Raw genomic sequence first — 21,797 nt, 5'->3', positions numbered from 1 at the left:
TTATTGCTGAGTAGTATTCCATGGTATGGATATACTACAGTTTGTTTATTCACTCAGTGAGGGACATCTGGGGGCTATTCTAAATAAAGCTGCTTTGAACATTCATGTGCCGGTTTTAACGTGAACGTAAATTTCTACTTCTATAAAACATATGCCCAAGAGTGCAATTGCTGGGATCCTGGGTAAATTTTGAAGGTTGAGCCAACAGGATTTCTGACAGATTAATGTGAGGTCAAGCCGGGCGCAGTGTCTCATGCCTGTAATCCTAGCACTTTGGGAACAATAATTGTTATTGCTAATAATAGCACTTTGGGAGGCCGAGGTTGGAGGATCATTTGAGGTCAGGAGTTCAAGACCAGCCTGGCCAACATGGTGAAACCCCATCTCTACTAAAAATACAAAAAAATTAGCTGGGCATGGTGGTACACGCCTGTAATCCCAGCTACTCAGGAGGCTGAGGCAGGAGAATCACTTGAACCTGGGAGACAGAGGTTGCAGTGAGCCGAGATCATGCCACTGCACTCCAGCCTGGGCAACAGAGTGAGACTCCATCTTTAAAAAAAAAAAAAAAAAAAAAGTCAGAGAGAAAGAGGAATGAAGACTTCATGGTTTTTGACCTGGGCACCTAGAGGAGTGGAATTGCCAACAGCTGACATGGGGAAAGCTATGGGTAGAGCATGTTTAAGGGAGATGAAAAATTTTACTTATAACATGTCAAGTTGATGTATATTAGACACAGAAAAATTGTCACATAAGCAGTTGGTTAAAAGATTTTGGAATTCACAGGGGTGGTCTGGTCTAGAGATATACAATTGGGAGTCTGATCAGCCTTTAAAGCCCTGAGACTGGAAGAGGTGATAGAGGCAGCTGAAAGAGGTGAGAGACTAAGTTCTGGCTACTTCAGTGTTTAAAAAAATAGGGAGATTATGAAGAACTAGCAAAGAAAACTGCAAATTTGGCCAATGAGGAAGGATAAAAAACAAGATAATTTAGTGTCCTAGAAAGTAATTGGAGAAAACATTTCAAGGAGAGAGGGAGTCAACCAATCATTTTTGTGTAAACCTTAGTTGTAGCACAAAGGCATATTCTCCACAGTAACCAGAGGTTTTAGTTGTGTTGTATTCCAGGGGATATATAGGATGATGCCCCCGTTTCTAGTATCTCCTGAGTAAGGAGAATTTTCGAGTTTTAGTTTCTGTATTCAGAAAGCAAATGGTCTAAGAGAGGAATTGAATTCTACCTGTTAAGCTCCAACTTAACACTCTTTTCATGAAAAATCTTTTTAATCTTCCTAATTGGAAGTATTGTTTCTGTTTTTAGAATTCTCCATCCTTTTTTTTTCTTCCAGGGTTGGGGGAGAGACAGGGTCTCACCCCGCCACCCAGGCTGAAGTGCAATGTCACAATCATAGCTCACTGTAGCCTTGACCTCCCTGGTTAAAGTGATCCTCCCACCTCAGCCTCCCGAGTACCTAGGAACACAGGTGTGCATCACCATGCCCAGCTAATTTATTTTTATTTTTTGTAGAGATGCAATCTCCCTGTGTGGTCAGGCTGGTCTTGAACTCCTGGGCCCACGTGATCCTCCTTCCTTAGCCTCCCAAAGTGCTGGGATTACAGGCATGAGCTGCCACACCCACCCACCCCTTTTTCGATAACTCTAATGACACTTAACATTTTCTGTTGTATGGCATCTGTGTTAGTCCATTCTCACACTGCTGTAAGGATACTCCCTGAGACTGGGTAATTTATAAAGGAAAGAAGTTTAATTGGCTCACAGTTCTGCATGGCTGGGGAGGCCTTAGGAAATTTACAGTCATGGCGAAAGGAAAAGAAAGCAGGCACTTTCTTCACAAGGTGATGGGAGAGAGAGTTATCGTGCAGGAGAAACTACCATTTATAAAACCATCAAATCTTGTGAGAATTCCCTCACTATTAGGAGAACAGCATGGGGGAAACCATCTCCCCCAGTCACTTCCCTCCCTTGACACTTGGGGGGGTATAGGTCCTCACCTCAGCACGTGGGGATTACAATTTGAGATGAGATTTGGGTGGGGACATGGAGCCAAACCATATCAATATCTTTATTTGCTTACTTGTATACTTATCTTATTTTGAATTATAAGCTCTTTCAATACTGAGGTCCTCCTTTATTGTCATTGTATTTTCAAGCATATAGTAATAAATGGAATTGAGTTACATTTCATTGTGATAGAGCATGGAATCTGACACACCTGGTTTAAATCTTGCCTGTGCTGTTTGCTACCAAATTTCTTAACCTCTCTATGCCTACACCCCCTCTTAAGTGGGGATCATAATGTTGCTTACTTGATAGGTTTGTGGAGAGGATTGAAGTTACGAAGATACAGCTCTTAACAGAGTGGTCAGCTCATAGTAAATTCTTTGTGTTCTGTAGTTGTTGGTGCCATCATTGCTGTTGTTAATAATAATATGCTGTTGTGTTATTGGCTCTCAAAGATACAGGGTTAAAGGAATACACACTTAAGCTGGCATTGACTTACATGCTAGGGCTTCCAAAAACTAAGTATTCAAGAACCTGGTTTATATCTACTTTAGTAGTCATATTACCTGTCAGGATATAAAAGTCCGTTATTCCCTTAGTTCCTGTAGGCATCCCCTTTGTGTTGTTTCTCTTCCATTTCCCTTTCTGTGCTGGGCAAGTAGTCTGTGTAACTGATTGGGAAAAGTAGCATACATGAGTCCTTTTTATTGTTTCTATAAAATTGGGGTTTTGTTACAGAACATGTTAAGCCTACCTAGGCAGTATGTTATTTTATAACTATAATTTAAAATTTTAACTTACACACTAATTATAGTTATGTAAAAGGAAAATATCATAAATTTCCAGAACATTAGTCCCTAAATCAATATAGAAAGTCCACTATGTATATGTACTAAGTACAAAATTGAGATTGAAGGTAAGGAACTTTCCTTTCTTGCCTTGTGGTGCAGGGATTGGCAAACAGTGAACCAGCCACCTTTGTTTGTAAATAAAATTTACAACAATCAGACACGTTAATTCTTACACATATTGTTGTAAACAGACAGCCACATTCATTCTTATAAATATTGTCTGACTGCTTTTCCCCTACAACTACAGAGTTGAATAAACCTGAAGAATTTAGTGTCTGGTCCTTTATAGAAAATGTTTATTTGCCCCTGTTCAAGGGTATTATTTTTGTGGCTCATCTCTTGGAGCTTTTCTCACTCTGTCTCTTGTATTGATTCCTTTTCTTCTGTCTGCTTAAATGATGATATTCTCCAGAATCTTTTCTTGAATAGCTCACCTTTCTTAGGGCTTACGTTACTCCACTGTCTAGGTTGTACTTTCTGACTAATTTCTTTTTAGTGTCCTTTATAGACTTTCTGCTGCTGGGGAGTTTGATCACTTTTTTTCTTATTTTGTAGGTTGAGCATCTTGAATCCAAAAATCCAAAATTTGAAATGCTCTGAAATTTAAAACTTTTTGAGCACCAACACGATGCTTAAAGGGAGTGCTCATTGGAGCATTTTGAATTTTGGATTTTCAGATTAGGAATGCTTAATGGGTAAAGATAATACTAAATCCAAAAAAAGTCTGAAGTCTGAAACACTTTTGGTCCCAAGCATTTCGGATAATGTGTATTCAACCTGTATAGGCAATAATATATACTCTCCTGTGGCTTCTGAACCACCCACACCTCCTTGAGGATAAGAGGAACATACTGTATTGCTTTCTGGACCTTTTCATCTGCTTCAGTGTCCCTGAGTCGTTTCAAAATGAATGTGTCCCAAATTGAACTCATTTCTTTCTGCTTCCAAAACAGCTTCCCCGGCCACTGAACTGTACCATGTTCATAGTCATGTGAGTGAGAAGCCTGATAGCTGTCACCTCCCTCCTTCTATTTACTAATTCAATAGCAGTAGGTGATCACTACTGTTGTAGACCCATTTTCTTCCATCTATTTTTCTGTTTTTACTAGTGTAGATCCTAGTTTTATCCGCCGCCACCTTTGTAACATTTTTTTCATAGCAATCTTTCTAAAACAAATCTCTTGTGTAAAACACATTAGTGGGCCGGGTGAGGTGGCTCACACCTGTAATCCCAGCACTTTGGGAGGCCGAGGTAGGCGGACCACCAGAGGTCAGGAGTTCGAGACCAGCCTGGCCAACATGGTGAAAACCCGTCTCTACTAAAAATACAAAATTAGCCAGGTGTGGTGGCAGGCGCCTGTAATCTCAGCTACTCAGGAGGGTGAGGCAGGAGAATCGCTTGAACCCAGGAGGCGGAGGTTGCAGTGAGTTGAGATCATGCCACTGCACTCCAGCTTGAGTGATAGAGTGAGACTGTGTCTCAAAACAACAACAACAACAACAAAAACAAAAGCAAAAACAATCAGTGGTTCTTTATGCCTTGTAATATTTAGTGCTGTATTTAAGACTTTCCACCTGACCCTGTTCCAGAATTTTACAAATTAATAAGCAAATTTTTCTTAGCTCCTGTCCCCAAGTATCTGTAGCACTTTTTAAATGAGCTCAACTTAATCACGTTGTGTTATAATTGTTGGTTTGCTCACCCATTAGACTATAAAACATTTAAAGATTGTAAATTTTTGTATTCTCAGGGCCCCCAGTTCTGACACATAGTTGGCTTCAAAATGTGATCATTACATGTTCTATGCATGGAACAAAATATCCATGTACCTCATAAATAGTAAAATATCATGTATCCATTAAAAATATACTTGTGCAAATGGGGTTAAGTTTTTTTTTTTTTTTTTTTTTAGCTGTTGGTTCTTTTAGGGAACTGAATTTACTGTGAAATCAAAGATTTAGAGATGAATTAAATGCTTTTTGAGTCTTATGATGACTAAGGATGGATAATGCAACTTTGGATAACCTTCTTTTTTTTGCAGAAGGTGTACTTTGGGAAAATATTCTTTAAGCAAAACATTGGAAGTGAATCATATCTTACTAGATTTTATGAAAGTAGAACTTTCTGTCATGGGGGAAGATCTCCCAACAGAACAAACTTTGATGAAGAAGAAAAGATGATAACCATATGCTGCCCACCATACACCCACAATATTAAGCTTGCTGGTTGTTTCTTCACCTAAAAGTTTACTTTTCCTTTATTAAACTTTATGTAATGGTACAAAAATATAGCCTTCTGGAACTTTTGCAGTCTGTGCTTTTAGCTTCCAGAAGTTTTTCTTTCTCTTTTCTCTCTCTCTTTTTTTAAAGCATGAGATGTCAGATATTGTAAAAATGAGTAAAAGCCTCCGTGTCTACTCTAGAGGTGGATATATGTTAATGAGTATTGGTTAAAGCAAAAAGATCAGTGTTCCTTTAAATGTGCCATTTAGGCTTTTTAAATACTGATATTATGCTTATTCCATCTTGGGTAGTCATTTTATTTTATAAATAAGTTGAGAATGATTAGTAAGAATCTTGTTTACCTGTATTCTTTTGTCTTTTCTATTTGAAATAAGATACCTTTACAAGCAAGTCAGTTACCACGATTTAAAATTTCTAACTATGACCTTAAAGTAAGACATGCATTTTAACATTGCAGCCCGGTGCACAGAAAAATAATTACAAGTTTCATGAAAAAAACGCTTACTGTATGTAAAGTGATATTCTATTCCATTCTATTCTATTCTTATTCCTCCATTCTATTTTATGCTATGCTGTTCTGTTCTGTTCTATTCTATTCTATTCTATTCTGTTCTGTTCTATTCTATTCTATTCTATTCTATTCTATTCTATTCTATTCTATTCTATTCTATTCTATTCTATTCTTATTCTTATTCTTATTCTTTTTCTTTTTCTTTTTCTTTTTCTTTTTCTTACTCTTTTTCTTACTCTTTTACTCTTACTCTTACTCTTACTCTTACTCTTACTCTTACTCTTACTCTTACTCTTACTCTTACTCTTATTCTATTCTATTCTATTCTCCTTCCACACTTCCTTCTCAGTGCTGATTGGCTGGTGCCCATAGTTTGGAAAATAACACCAAGTTGGAGAGTAGAAGAAATTACAGAAGCTGGGAAATTACTTTGTTAAAAACAAAGTAACCTGCTCTGAGAACTCTGTGAGTAATACAGAAAGATGTTCTTAAAACACTTATAGTATGTTGGTTGGGCAGGGTTTGTGAGTGTGTGTCTGTGTCTGTGTCTGTATAGTGAATATAATATCTGATTTCTATAAGCTGCTTTTGAAAAGTATCCTTTTATATAACATCAATGAACTGTAGTTGTAAAAATAAAACCAAGAGAATATATAGTAAATTACAAAATATTTGTAAGTGCTGCAGGGAAAGATTAGTGATGGCCTCATTAAAAAGTTAAAAGTTAAATAGGAACTTAAAGGATGGGCTTAGAATGTGTGTAGGTTGGAGAGAGAGTCAACACATTCCACTGATGGTAATGTGATGATAAATGTAATAGAATTGGGAATATAATTGGTTTAGAATTGGGAATGAAACAATATATTCAGGAAGAGTGAGAAGTAGGATCTAGCTATAATATAGAATTCACATTGGTCATGAGTGGAAGACTAAACTAAAAAGGAGAGGCCAGATTATAAAGTGATTTAGACTTTATCTTGTAGGCAATGGGTCTCTCTCTCTTTCTCTCTCTCTCTCTCTCTCTCTCTCTGTCTCTCTCTCTCTCTCTGTCTCTGCTAACATGTGCCGCTCCATCTCTCTTGGTTACTGTTTGTATTGTATATCATTTTTCATCGTTTTACTTTTAAGTTGTTTGTGTCTTTGAATCTAAAGTATTAATTCCTAGGGATGGATTATAGTTGCAGCTTTCTTTTTATACAGCCTTTTGATTGTATGCTTAGCTCTTTCACATTTTATGTAGTGTGTGATGTAGTTGGAATTACATGTGCCATTTTGCTCTTTGTTTTCTATATCTCTCATGTTATATTTGTTCTTCCATTCTTCGTTACTATCTTCTTTTGTGTTGAACAAATATTTTTTAGTGTATCGTCTTAGGTCTGCTGTTGATTTTTAACATTAAAAAAATTATTTTCTTAATGGTTGCTCTAAGAATTACAATTTACATTCCAATTTATCACCATTAACTTTAGGTTAATACTGACCTAATTTCTGTAAAATATAGCACTTTTGCTCCATTGTAACTGTTTTCTTCCCCTCCTTTTTGCTGTTATTGCCTTATATATTACATTTATTTACGTTATAAACCCAACTGTTATCATATTCTGTCTTTTAATGAAATTAAGAGGAAATAAAAATATATTTATAGCCTTTTATATTTTCTCATTTATATTTAATATATCTGGTGGTCCTCACTTGTTTTTGTGAATTCCAGTTAACATATGGTGTCATTTCCTTTTAGCTCAAGGTACTTGTTCAAGTATTTCAACTTATTCTCCATCTTTTTTTTTAAGTTTGAAGTTGTCTTTATTCTTCCTTTCTTGTTTGAAGAATACTTTTGCAGTAAATAGAATTCTTAGTTGATAGTTTTTTTTTATTTTTTGTTACGGCCTTCTAGCTTCCGTTTTTTCCTGATGATTAGTCAGCTATTAATTGTATTGTTTTTCCCATGTATGTGATGAGTAATTTCTCTGTTGCTCCTCTCATGTTTTTCTTTGGTGGCTTCAAACTGTTTAAATGTGAAATGCTTAGATGTTGATCCCTGTGTTTATCATATTTTGGGTTCATTGATAATGTTTTTTTTCTTTTCTTTTCTTTCTTTCTTTTTTTTTTTTGAGACAGAGTCTCTCTCTGTCAGCCAGGCTGGAGTGTGGTGGCACAATCTCGACTCACTGCAACCTCTGCCTCCCGGGGCAAGCAATTCTCCTGCCTCAGCCTCCCGAGTCGCTGGGATTACAGGGGTGTGCCACCACACCTGGCTAATTTTTGTATTTTTAGTAGAGACGGGGTTTCACCATGTTGGCCAGGCTGGTCTTGAACTCCTGACCTCAGGTAATCCACTCGCCTTGGCCTCCCAAAGTGCTGGGATTATAGGCGTGAGCCACTGTGCCTGGCCGGTTCATTGATCTTCATGGTTTGATAGATTAGTGGTTTTCAACAAATTTGGGGAATTTTCAGCCATTATTTCTTCTAACATTTTTTTCTCATTTCTCTTTTTCCAGTTCTGCTTTTACACATATGTTGATATGTGTGATGTTATCCCAGAGGTCTCTGAGGCTCTGTTTATTTTTCTGCAGTATTTTTTCCCTCTTTGTTCTTTCTTTTGGACAATCTCTATTTCTTCAAGTTCACTGATTTTTTTTTTTTTTAATGCCATCTCAAATATTTTCTTGAGGACATAGTACATCTCATTTTTGTTATAATGTGTTTCAACTCTAGTTAATTCTCATGTTTTAAAAGTTAACATTTCTTTATTGAGATTCTCTGTTGTGCAATTGTCATTTTTCTTTAATTTTTAAAATATGGTTTCCTTTAATATTTTGAACTTAATTATAAATTATAATAGCTGCTTTGTATTCTTTATCTGCTAAATTCAACAGCTTTGCCCACCAGGAGTTAATTTCTGTTGACTGCTTTTTTTAAACCTGATTATAGGTCAACTTTTCCTGTAGTTTGCATGTCTCACAATTTTTTTCAATTGAACATATTATATAATATATTGTAGCAATGCTAGGTTCTGAATTTTTTTGAGACAGATTCTGGCTTGTTTTCCAGGCTGGAGTGCACTGGCATGATCTCAGCTTACTGCAACCTCCACCTCCTGGGTTCAAGCAGTTCTCCTGCTTCAGCCTCCCAAGTATCTGGGATTACAGGCATGCGCCACCAAGCCCGGCTAATTTTGTATTTTTAGTAGAGACTGGGTTTCACCATGTTGGTCAGGCTGGTCTCGAACTCCTGACCTCAGGTGATCCGCCTGCCTGAACCTCCCAAAGTGGTGGGATTACAGGTGTGAGCCACTGCAACCAGCCACTTTCAGCATTTTTTGATGATCCTATATGTGAGTTGGGAAGTATATTCAAAATTCTGACATTTTTCTTTTTTCTTTTTTTTTTTTTTTAGGGGACTTCAACACCCACTTCATTTTTTTTTGTATACTTTAAGTTCTAGGGTACATGTGCACAACTTGCAGGTTTGTTACATATGTATACATGTGCCATGTTGGTATGCTGCACCCATTAACTCCTCATTTACATTAGGTATATCTCCTAATGCTGTCCCTCCCCACTCCCCCAACCCCACAACAGGCTGTGGTGTGTGATGTGCACCACTCTGTGTCCAAGTGTTCTCATTGTTCAATTCCCACCTATGAGTGAGAACATGCAGTTTTCGGTTTTCTGTCCTTGCGATAGTCGGCTAAGAATGATGGTTTCCAGCTTCATCCATGTCCCTATAAAGGACATGAACTCATCCTTTTTTATGGCTGCATAGTATTCCATGGTGTATATGTGCCACATTTTATTTTTTTTATTTATTTTTTATTTTTTATTTTTTACTTTTTTTTTATTATTATACTTTAGGTTTTATGGTACATGTGCACAATGTGCAGGTTAGTTACATATGTATACATGTGCCATGCTGGTGCGCTGCACCCACCAACTCGTCATCCAGCACCAGGTATATCTCCCAATGCTATCCCTCCCCCCTCCCCCGACCCCACAACAGTCCCTGAAGTGTGATGTTCCCCTTCCTGGTCCATGTGTTCCCATTGTTCAACTCCCACCTATGAGTGAGAATATGCAGTGTTTGGTTTTTTGTTCTCGCGATAGTTTACTGAGAATGATGATTTCCAATTTCATCCATGTCCCTACAAAGGACATGAACTCATCATTTTTTATGGCTGCATAGTATTCCATGGTGTATATGTGCCACATTTTCTTAATCCAGTCTATCATTGTTGGACATTTGGGTTGGTTCCAAGTCTTTGCTATTGTGAATAATGCCGCAATAAACATACGTGTGCATGTGTCTTTATAGCAGCATGATTTATAGTCCTTTGGGTATATACCCAGTAATGGGATGGCTGGGTCAAATGGAATTTCTAGTTCTAGATCCCTGAGGAATCGCCACACTGACTTCCACAAGGGTTGAACTAGTTTACAGTCCCACCAACAGTGTAAAAGTGTTCCTATTTCTCCACATCCTCTCCAGCACCTGTTGGTTCCTGACTTTTTAATGATTGCCATTCTAACTGGTGTGAGATGGTATCTCATTGTGGTTTTGATTTGCATTTCTCTGATGGCCAGTGATGGTGAGCATTTTTTCATGTGTTTTTTGGCTGCATAAATGTCTTCTTTTGAGAAGTGTCTGTTCATGTCCTTCGCCCACTTTTTGATGGGGTTGTTTGTTTTTTTCTTGTAAATTTGTTTGAGTTCATTGTAGATTCTGGATATTAGCCCTTTGTCAGATGAGTAGGTTGTGAAAATTTTCTCCCATTTTGTAGGTTGCCCGTTCACTCTGATGGTAGTTTCTTTTGCTGTGCAGAAGCTCTTAAGTTTAATTAGATCCCATTTGTCAATTTTGGCTTTTGTTGCCATTGCTTTTGGTGTTTTAGACATGAAGTCCTTGCCCATGCCTATGTCCTGAATGGTAATGCCTAGGTTTTCTTCTAGGGTTTTGATGGTTTTAGGTCTAACATTTAAGTCTTTAATCCATCTTGAACTGATTTTTGTATAAGGTGTAAGGAAGGGATCCAGTTTCAGCTTTCTCCATATGGCTAGCCAGTTTTCCCAGCACCATTTATTAAATAGGGAATCCTTTCCCCATTTCTTGTTTTTCTCAGGTTTGTCAAAGATCAGATAGTTGTAGATATGTGGCGTTATTTCTGAGGGCTCTGTTCTGTTCCATTGATCTATATCTCTGTTTTGGTACCAGTACCATGCTGTTTTGGTTACTATAGCCTTGTAGTATAGTTTGAAATCAGGTAGTGTGATGCCTCCAGCTTTGTTCTTTTGGCTTAGGATTGACTTGGCGATGCGAGCTCTTTTTTGGTTCCATATGAACTTGAAAGTAGTTTTTTCCAATTCTGTGAAGAAAGTCATTGGTAGCTTGATGGGGATGGCATTGAATCTGTAAATTACCTTGGGCAGTATGGCCATTTTCACAATGTTGATTCTTCCTACCCATGAGCATGGAATGTTCTTCCATTTGTTTGTATCCTCTTTTATTTCATTGAGCAGTGGTTTGTAGTTCTCCTTGAAGAGGTCCTTCACATCCCTTGTAAGTTGGATTCCTAGGTATTTTATTCTCTTTGAAGCAATTGTGAATGAGAGTTCACTCATGATTTGGCTCTGTGTTTGTCTGTTATTGGTGTATAAGAATGCTTGTGATTTTTGTACATTGATTTTGTATCCTGAGACTTTGCTGAAGTTGCTTATCAGCTTAAGGAGATTTTGGGCTGAGACAGTGGGGTTTTCTAGATATACAATCATGTCGAATTCTGACATTTTTCACATTAGCCTTGGCTTTTACTTTCTCCGGGGCTCTCTTGAGCCTCCCCTCCCCCCTCATATGTGCACAGCCTGTCAGACAGGTATGTGTGGGGAGCTAATTTAGGCCTTCTGTGCCTCTCTCATTTCCAGTATCCCCTTATTACATTTCTGGATGTCCTTCTAGTCTGTCATTTTCTCCAACTGGGACTACATTCTCCTTTTAGCAGAGCTGTGGGCCTTTCCCTTTGTATCCTTCCAAATTTGCTATTTTTATTGCCAGCGCTACTAGGCATGGGTTTTTGCTCTCTATCCTAAATGACCATAGCCCTCTGGTTTTCACTGCCAACACTGCCCTGGGAAAACTGCCTCACTGATTGAGTTGGGTGGTTGTAGGGGGATGGTAGCATCCCTTGGCAAAGAAGGCCATTTTCCTCTACTGTTCTGTCATATCTAGCAGCTTTTCAAGAATAAATGCTTCTCAATTTGTTGTTGCCTTTGCTCAGTTTCCAGAGCCCTGAAATGATTGTTTTCTTCAGTGTACTTCAGTTTTATAAGTATTGTGGGGGAGTAGATTTGCTACTCTCATCATTCTGCTGTACCTGGAAATCTCTCCTCAAACTTTCTAACCCCTTAGGACCCTGTGTCCCCTACAGCCACTTTAATTCAATCTAGTCAGTTTTTTTCACCATTGTTCTACTGAAACCATTCTTGTAAGAGTCACCAACATCTTGCATTTGTCATAGCAATTGTCATTTTCCTGTTTTTATCTAGCCATTATCCTTCTGCCTTCTGCCTATTTCTTGAATAGGCATTATCCTTCTGCCTATTTCTTGAATATGCCAAGCCCACTGCTGAGTTTTTACATTTGCAGTTCCCTGTAACCATCTTCCCTAGATCTTTACATGGTTCTTACCTTTATGTCATCCAGGTTGATGTTCATATCTTAACCTCCTTCATAAGGTTTTCTCTGGCTTCCTTATGTAAAATGTAGATATTTCTAAAGTAACACAATAGGAATAGAAGAGTAAACATAGATGAATATTTAGGTCCTTATACTTGCTTCACTTAATGCATCTTTCAGTAGCTTTTGACATAAATCATCACTCAGTTTTTCTAAAATTTTTTTAACATGGCTTCTAAGACAACATTCTTATTTTTCTTCCTGCTTTATTAACTACTCCACTCTGTCCTCTATTTTTCATTTCATGAATTTTTTTTCTGTATGAACTGCTTCCTTAGGTGATATCATTAGGTACCCTTGCTTTAAATCTCCTTTATCTAGATGACTCCCAAATGCATTTTTCCAGCCTTAGCTTCTACCCTGACCTCACGTGAATGTCTGATAAGGATTTCAAACTTAATAGATAAAAACTTAATAGGTTAAAAAAAACTTAATAGATAAAAAACAGAACTCTTGATCTACTTTTTCCTTCAAATTTATTCTCTTAAATTTTTAGAATGCTTTTTTTTTTTTTTTGAGACGGAGTCTTGCTCTGTTGCCCAGTGCTGTGGCGTGATCTCAGCTCACTGCATCCTCCACCTCCTGGGTTCAAATGATAGAATGCTTTTCTGAAAGGTAAATCTGATTGTATCACTTTCCTGGTCAAAACCTCCATTAACTTCCCTTTACATTTAGAGTGAAATTCAGTTTCTTATCATGTTTGATGAAGGTTTATGATCTTGTGCCTGCCTGCCTCTCTGAACATAACTCCTACCTCTCTGAACTTAACTCCCACCTTTCTCTCTCCTTACTCAGAATGATGCAGCCATATTATCTTTCTGGCTATTTCTTGCATATGCCAAGCCCACCGCTACTAGGTTTTTACATTTGCAGTTCCCTATAACCACAGTGCTGTTTCCTCAGATCTTCACATGGTTCTTACCTTCATATCATTCAGGCTTGTGTTCATATCTTACCTGTTTCATGAGATTTTCTCTAACTTCCTTATCTAAAATAAGACATTTTTAAAGCAACACAATAGGAAGAGTAAATGTAGATGAATACTTAGGTCCTTGTTCTTGCTTCACTTATGCATTCTTTTTGGTCAGAAGTATTATGCACAATCTTATACAACTTCTGTTATCTGGGAATTTGATACTCTGTTACCTTGGTTAGTGAGTCGGGAAAAATAAATAACTTATTTTAACATAGTTGGCTATGTTAAAAAAATCAGTCTTAATAGCTGTATGTTATGGGAGGAATGAGTATTGATTTACTAGCAGTTCTCCCTCAATGCCAGCTACCTAAATGTGAATTAACAAAGTATAGAGGCTGGGCGCTGTGGCTCACGCCTGTAATCCCAGCACTTTGGGAGGCTGAGGCAGGTGGATTGTCTGAGGTCAGGAGTTCGAGACCAGTCTGGCCAACATGGTGAAACCCTGTCTCTACTAAAAATATTAAAATAATTAGCTGGGTGTGGTGGCAGGCGCCTGTAATCCCAGCTACTCAGGAGGCTGAGGCAGGAGAATCGAACCCGGGAGGCAAAGGTTGCAATGAGCCGAGATCACGCCATGCACTCCAGCCTGGGTAACAGGAGTGAAACTCTGTCTCAAACAAACAAAGTATAGAAATACTTCCAGAAATAGCTTCAATTTGGAATGGAAATGGACACAATTTTGAAGTTGGTAGTTTTTTGTGTTCCTCTCTCTGTACTAGTCAACACTTAGGAGTCTTTTGTCAGTTATTTGTTAAAGTAATTGTACTGTACTTTCTGACTTATTTTCTGTTTACTTTCTGACTTTCTGTTTCTGTTACTTTTACTAACAAGTAATGGAATGAAAGATTGATATCTTATAAAAGGATTTTAAATACCATTGTACACATAAGCCCAGCTCTGAAAGGTCAGTTTAAAGGAACATTCACTTCTGCTCTCATCTTCTAAGAACTAGAAGCCATCCTACTCTTCCTATTCTAGGATAGCTATCTTTATCTGGTTCTTTGGTCCCAACGCATCCTCATCCCCATCCTTCTTGGCCTCTTTTCTAACCGTAACACCATTTCCTTTCCAGATTCTCAGGTGTATACTTTATGTTTTCTAGCTCTTCTAAATCATTACTTTAACTAAAGCTTTATTTTTTTGGCTAGAAAGCTGGCATTTTGGTATTGTTTCTGTGTGTTATGTAATTTGTCCTTTATTAAGTGGATTTCTGACAGTCAAGTATATTGTTGGACTATAATAACCTCTTTGTTAATGTACAGTCTAGTCAGATTTACTGCTGCAAAGTCTGTGGTATTAAGAAATCATCATATTATTTAGTGATTTCTTTTTTTGAAGAATGAACATAACTTTGAAACCCAAAGGGAAAATAGTTTTGTGTGGTCTACAAATCTATCAGGACTGTATAATTTCTTTTCTTTTCTTTTCTTTCTTTCTTTTTTTTTTTTTTTTGTTTTTGAGATGGAGTTTTGCTCTGCATTCACTTTTTCTAAAACTTAGCAACTGAGCTCTTTTCATGGAGTTGATGCTCAGTTTTTTTTTTTCACTGCATCTTAGAAAACAATAAGGTCAAGTTATTTGTGGTAAAGTAACAGTTCTTTCAGTTTTGAATTCATCTAAGACTGTTATTTTTGTGAAATATACAAATGAATTGCTAAAAAGATGAAATTTTTAAAAATATAAAATATGGGTCCTAATTCTTATTACCATATTCATAGATATCAATTTATTCTCTCATTGTTATAAAAGCTCTGAACACTCTCAATTTCTGTATTTGTCTTATTGGAGAGCAGTAACAGAGAGTTCATGGACTAGTAACAAATATTTTGCAGATCAGAACAAGTCTACAGATCACACTTTTTAGTAGCATATCTATAGCCTGCTAATTTTAGTGCTTAATGTTATTTCAGAAGCATCTTGTTCAATATGATGAATAGGTGTTATCCTTTAAAAATGTATTTTTATGTGTTTCCTTTTCAGAACCGAGAGCTCCAGATCATGAGAAAGCTAGACCACTGTAACATAGTCCGATTGCGTTATTTCTTCTACTCCAGTGGTGAGAAGGTAGGTTTGACACAACATGTGTACTGAATATTGTGATAAATGTGTTATTTTTCTAGAAATTAATCTCCCCACCGCTCATAAGATAGTTTTGCTAATGGAATGGAAAAATTCCAAAACACTAGCCCCAGCAATACTCAGCCCAAGATATGGTCATTGAATATCATTAGTTATATCAGGAAAACATTAATAAGATAAAGGGAATGCACTTTTAAGAGTTTTCTTCTTTGTTAAAGCATCTGTCTTCACTTCTCAAGAAAATCTATATACTTTTTTTTTTTTTTTTAAGACGTCTATGTTCCTTATGTGCTTACACAGCCCCCTGATAGTTTACTTATTTATTGCAGGGAGGAAAATTAAGTCATTTTGTTAAGTGAAGTTGATAAGAGGTAAAGAGGTAGCAAGAGGACTGATAGAAACAGAATGAGAGTTAAACATTTGGAAGCAAGTTGAGCCATCCTTGGCCAGTGAAAAAGTTGGAAAAGATGTAATATTGCAGAGCTTACTTTAAGTGATTCCTATGTCTGACCACATTGAATTCTGCGAAAGCAAAGGATAAAGAAGACTTTGTGCTGTTAATAACTCCCCCCAACCTCTTTCTCTTCAGAAGACACAATAATCAATGAAGTTGGAGCAAAGAAAATAAATTTCTTCTGTTTTTCCTTTGTGTCTTTATTTTTCTGCCTGTCGCTATCCTTTCTTTCTTTTCACTGGTTTGGAGTGCATAGGCAGGGCAGGTAACAAATCACTTGATTCTTTTGGCTAAATAAATATGACTTTGGATAACTTCAGTTGGTATTTTGGACTTCAGATTTCATGCATATAATATCTAATGTTCTTAGATCCGTAATACTTGATTCCTAGCTCAGTGTTTTTGTTACTTTACGTAACTGTTTTTTAGTATAACAGTTTTTAGCCATTTTGTATTAAGCTTTTTTTTTACAGCAAATATTGCCTGACAACATTTTCTATTAAACTTTATTTAGATTTTTTCCATAGAAAATCTTTTTTTATTACAGTGCCTATTATATAGGAAGATGTCAATGTATTAAGCCCGAATTTTGATATAAATACCTACAGTCGTATAATTGTTGTGTATATACACATGTATTACAACCAATACGTTTTAACAACCATAGTTAGCAAATTGGCCCTTTATTGACACTTGCTTTTCAGTTGCTTTTTTTTTTAGTTTAAATGATGCCTCTGGTTTACTAGGGATTGTAAACCCTCATAAGTATTAGAGCTTTTTAAAACCTACCAAATGGCCTGTTATTATCTTTGTTCTGATCTGTTTTGGCATGTGTTTGCTTTTTTCTGTCTCTTCCTAAGTAAAATTGTACAGCCTCTGTTATGTTCACAAGTACACTCTTTGTAATGGAATTTTGCATCCTCATTTTGTTGTTGTTGTTGTTACTAGATACATCATGATACTCCTGGGTAAGAATTATTTGTTCCATGAACTGCTGGATTACAATAGATTCATTTGAAAAAAGGCCTCCTCCCAGAGTTCTTAAACATTTTCTCTTTGATTACTTACTTTAATGTATATAGCATTCCTTATATGCTAGGCACTGTTTTCATGCTTTATAAATATTAACTCATTTAACTCTTAAGTAGTTGAAGAGCAGAAAAGAAAGACTATCAAACCGTTTGAATGCAAGGCACCTGATGGCTTACTTGTCTGGTTTTGGTTTGGTGGAAAGCTCCTGTCATAGTCAGCTCTTGCCCTGACTTAATCCTGCATTGGGGGTGACAACTGACTGCCTCTTATCTGTATGCCCCAGAGGATAATTTCCTCTCTGCTGCTGTTCTCAGTTTCTTACTTATCTTAAAGATTCTTACAGATAAAGAGCAATTTGAAGTCATTAACAGAGATTAACCTCTATTATAAAAAGAAATAGACCTTCTAATATTTTCTTTATGTCAGAACTTTCTCTTGAGCTTTGTAAATTTTCCAAAGTTTTTTTAAAAAAAAGATACCTCCTAATTTTGGGATAGCTTCATTAAAAACAAAAAGGAAGAAGAAAAGAAAAGTTGTGGTATATTGCTGAAAATAATGGTCCTTCTTTGTCAAAAAAAGGAAATTTTTCTAAGATGTGCAGAAATACATAGGTTCAAGACTTCCCGTAATCTCCCAGCCACCAAAAAGAGAATTTCTTTTTGCCCCATTCATGATCTCCACTTCTGAATTGTTCTGGCAGGACTAAGATATCCTTCAGGAGACCAAGTAGTAAACTATTTCTTCCCATAGGAGAAGATGAATTCTTTTCTAGGGTTGAGTGCTCAGGTTAGTTATTTTCAGTTCTGACTTTCTTGGAATAGGTTACTGAGAGTATCCACTGCTGTTTAGAAAGGAACCTAAATGTCTGTGAAATTCTTGCAAATCCTTGAAGATGATTTATCTTGGAATGTGGCAGTCCTATATTTGGTAGGCATTTTTCTAGCAGAAGCATTATGTATTGCTTATGTATATTATATATGAGAAGAGTTTTGGAGAAGGAAATAATAAATTAGTCATTTGAGATGCTTATGACACATGAAAGTAGAGATGCCCAGTAGACAGATAGATATGTGACTTCGTAGATGGTGGTGGTGGCTCTAGGTGGAGAAGTGACATTGACAAAGTAGGATAAAGAGGGTGTGTAGCCATGTGGAGCTTGGGGGGGAGGAGACATGGAGTGCTGTTTGAGGAGACAGGGAGGAGGACAGTGAAAAGCCAGCGGTTTGGCAATATTTATTGCCTTCTGTTTCTAGAATTTGTCAAGAGGTGACAGCAGTCTTCATTTGAAAGAACTGCAAGGAAACCAGTGCCTTTAGGTGAGATTCAGGTTTTCTCTAGGGCAAAACGGTAAAAAGAACCCTCCATGAAAAGATTGAGGTCATTAGAAATTTTCTTCTTGAGGTTTCAGTTTTCTTTTTGAGGTTTCTTTTGACGTTTAGGTGAGATCCAGGTTTTCTCTAGGGCAAGACAGTAAAAAGAACCCTCCATGAAGAGATTGAGGTTATTAGAAATTTTCTTTTTGAGGTTTTTGAGAGAATGTTATGGGAGGGAGATCAGTGATAAGAACATGAGCCTACAGGAAGTTTGAGGAGGCAATTAGGGAGATTAGTTGAGGACATTGTGAAGATGAGAAAGAATAACTCATTGTTTCAGGATTAGAGAGATGAAAGGCTTGGTTAGGTTCTAGAATAGATGACTTCAAATGTATTTGGGAATTTTAAAAAAATTCTCTCATTCTCTGTAACATCTCTGACTTTCTTTCCCTCTCTATTTTCTGTCAGTCTCTTTCTCTAGCCCTTTTTTCTCCTTTGTCTTTAGTCTCTCTTCACCTTTCTGGATTCCTCAACCTTTCACTGTAGGCTCCAGGTCTCTATCTTTCTGTCTCTGGGCTTTTGTCCCCCTCTCTTGGTCTGTGTCACCCCCTCTTTTTGGATTTCTTTTCCCTGCATATAACTTTCTTTCTCTTTTCTCTGTCTCTTTCTTTCTTGTCTCTCTCTTCTCTCCCACACCCTTTTTCTCTCTGTCTCTCTCCCTCTCTTATTTCCTTTTTATGGGTCTACATCAACCTCTTTCTCTGGGTTTCTATACCTGTCTTTCAATGGGATTTTACCCATCCCACTCTCTTTCTGATTGCTTCTAAATCTGTATATGGGTTCTCATCTGTCTTAAATCTTCTTCGTTGTCTCTCTTAGTGTCTCTTCTCTCTGGGCCTCTATTACTCCCTTTTTGGAAAATGTTAAAGAAAACAACTAAATTATTCACTACCACTGTCCTGACCTTTGACTTCTGTGTATCTTATTCCATATGTTCTGTGTATCTTATTCCATATGTACATGTTTATGTAGGTGTATGCATAATTATTTATGATCTCATAAAGATTTTTTTCTCTTGCCTCATAATATGTATAGGTATTTTGGTTATCTAATATTCCATTGTTGTACTATATAATATTTTATCTATTCCCACATTGTTATTTTTAATTTTAGAATTGTAGCTAAGCTACCCTGTGGCCTTGTCATAATTTCTGTCTGTAAGTGCTTTTGCAGCTCTGGGAGAATTAAAGTAGGCTTTCTGTAATAACAGGCATGTTTTACATTTCGCTGACCACAGTTTGACTGAATGGTATGTCTATTTTGGTAACCTTCTTTTTATTGTATTCTGCCTTTTGCATTTTAAAGACTTTCTTTAGGGATTGTGGATAATCAGCTTTTATCCTGTAACAGGGGAAAGGGGTAGCCAATGTAACTAGAAGAAAGAGGAATTAAGTCAGGACAGAGATTAGAGATGTGTACTAATTAGCCTTAGTTTTCTGGTTGGAATTATTAATATTTGCTGTAGTAACTAGAACATCATGTAGTCAATTCATATACTCTATGTTACCCAGTAGTAACTAACTCTGATTTAGTTTAGAGTAAGTAGTACCTCCTCTCTTACCTTCCCATTAGAGAAAAATGAGATATTTGAGTGTTTTGAAACCCTGGGCTTATAATTTTGTGAATTGCAAGTATCTTACAGAATAGTCTTTCTCTTTTTTTAATATTTGGCAGTAGAAACTTTCTACATCCCCAGTGAAATTTTATGAAGATCTCTGATAGAACATATGAAAAGCAGAGTTGCCCTGGTTGAAGCTAAGGTGTGGGATCAGATGATTTTGCCTTTTCTGAGTTATAGCTTACCCCAAAGAACTCTAGGACTCTGAAGGTCATATGATAAAAACCATGTTATGAGCTGGGTATGGTGGCTCACGCCTGTAATCCCAGCATTTTCGGAGGCTGTGGCGGGTGAATCACCTGAGGTCAGGAGTTTGAGACCAGCTTGGCCAACATAGTGAAACCCCATCTCTACTAAAAATACAAAAAATTATCTGGGTGTGGTGGTGGGTGCCTGTAATCCCAGCTACTCGAGAGGCTGAGGCAGGAGAATCGCTTGAACCCGGGAGGCGGAGGTTGCAGTGAGCCAAGATTGCCCCATTGCACTCCAGCCTGGGCAACAAGAGTGAAACTCCGTCTCAAAAAATAAAAAATAAAAATAAAAACCATGTTATGTCTTTACAAGATCCTTAAATTTTATTTCAATTAATAGTTTTCTATAAGAAAAACTTCTCTAAGTAACTTTTCATTTAAAAGTTTTTTTCCTTGTGGTTCATAGATTAATAATAAAGAGAAAAACCTCTGCCTTCTACTTTGTGAGAGACTGTTCAAATAACAAAGATGACAGTTGATTTTATTTCTCATGCCACCTTTGTTCTATTGATAGTAATGGGGGCCTGTATCCAGAAGGGGAGGATTGTACCACTGCATCTGGGATCAGGGAGCAGAATGCTGTGCTTAATTTTGCTGGTCTACCACTAGCTCTGGAGAGGAAAGGGTAGGGGTGACATATATGCCAAGGATTCATTCTGAAAAGTAAAGAGCACTGGCTTTGTAGCTAGAAATATTTGAGTTTGCATTCCATTTCTGCCACTTGATAGTAGTATGACTCTGGGCAAGGTATTTACTTTTATAAGCCTCCTCCCCGCCATCTGCACAGTAGGGGTTTTGTAAGGAACAAATTTAATAAGGTTATCATGTGCTTGTTATAGTATCTGGCATATAAATTAACACTTAATAAACATTAATTTACTATTTTACCTATTATTGTGTTTGTTAATAGCAAATATATATTGCGCTTTCTATATGTCAGACATTGTCCTGAGCTGTTTACATATTTTATAACTCACTTAAACCTCATAGCAACCAATTAAAGAATGGGTACTATTTTATAGAAGCACTATTTTATAGAAGAAACTGACACAACAGCCGTTAAGTAAGTTACCATACAACTACTAAATGGCAATGTTGGGTGTCAGCTCCAAGTAGTCTGACTCCGGAGTCTGTATAGTATGCTATAGTGTTTAGCATAGAACATACATTCCTCCAGAAGCAGTGTGCTAGAAATAGAACATTAAAAAAATCTTAGTAAATTATCAAACAAGGGGAGATTATAATATTAATAGTAGTATTAGGCCGGTCGAGGTGGATTACGCCTGTAATCCTAGCACTTTCGAGAGGCCGAGGTGGGTGAATCTCCTGGGGTCAGGAATTTGAGACCAGCCTGGCTAACATGGTGAAACCCCATTTCTACTAAAAATAAAAAAAATTAGCCGGGTGTGGTGGCAAGTGCCTGTAATCCCAGCTACTCAGGAGGCTGAGGCAGGAGAATCGCTTGAACCCAGGAGGCAGAGGTTGCAGTGAGCTGAGATCGTGCCATTACACTCCAGCTTGGGCAACAAGAGAGAAGCTCCATCTCAAAAAAAAAAAAAAAAAAAAAAAATAGTAGTAATAGTTGCAGTACTAGAAGTAGTGGTATTGATAATAATAGCTAAAAGGTATGAGATACTATATGCCAGGCATTAATGTAAAT

The 21,797-nt window shown here is 37.1% G+C and overlaps 1 protein-coding gene across 2 annotated transcripts in view; it reads left to right on the top strand.

Moving 5' to 3' along the window:
• The window catches only part of GSK3B (glycogen synthase kinase 3 beta), a 274,814-nt gene that overhangs the window by 134,212 nt on the left and 118,805 nt on the right, over nt 1-21,797 (top strand). For both annotated transcript variants that reach the window (XM_054482769.2, XM_054482768.2), the window contains exon 3: nt 15,311-15,394. In XM_054482769.2, coding sequence (XP_054338744.1) covers nt 15,311-15,394 — 84 coding nt within the window. The remainder of the gene's footprint in view (nt 1-15,310; nt 15,395-21,797) is intronic.

This window comes from Pongo pygmaeus, chromosome 2 (genome assembly GCF_028885625.2).
Source record: "Pongo pygmaeus isolate AG05252 chromosome 2, NHGRI_mPonPyg2-v2.0_pri, whole genome shotgun sequence".
Lineage (NCBI taxonomy): Eukaryota > Metazoa > Chordata > Mammalia > Primates > Hominidae > Pongo > Pongo pygmaeus.
The sequence above is the reverse complement of the archived record's forward strand: the minus strand, read 5'-3'. Positions and strand labels throughout refer to the sequence as shown.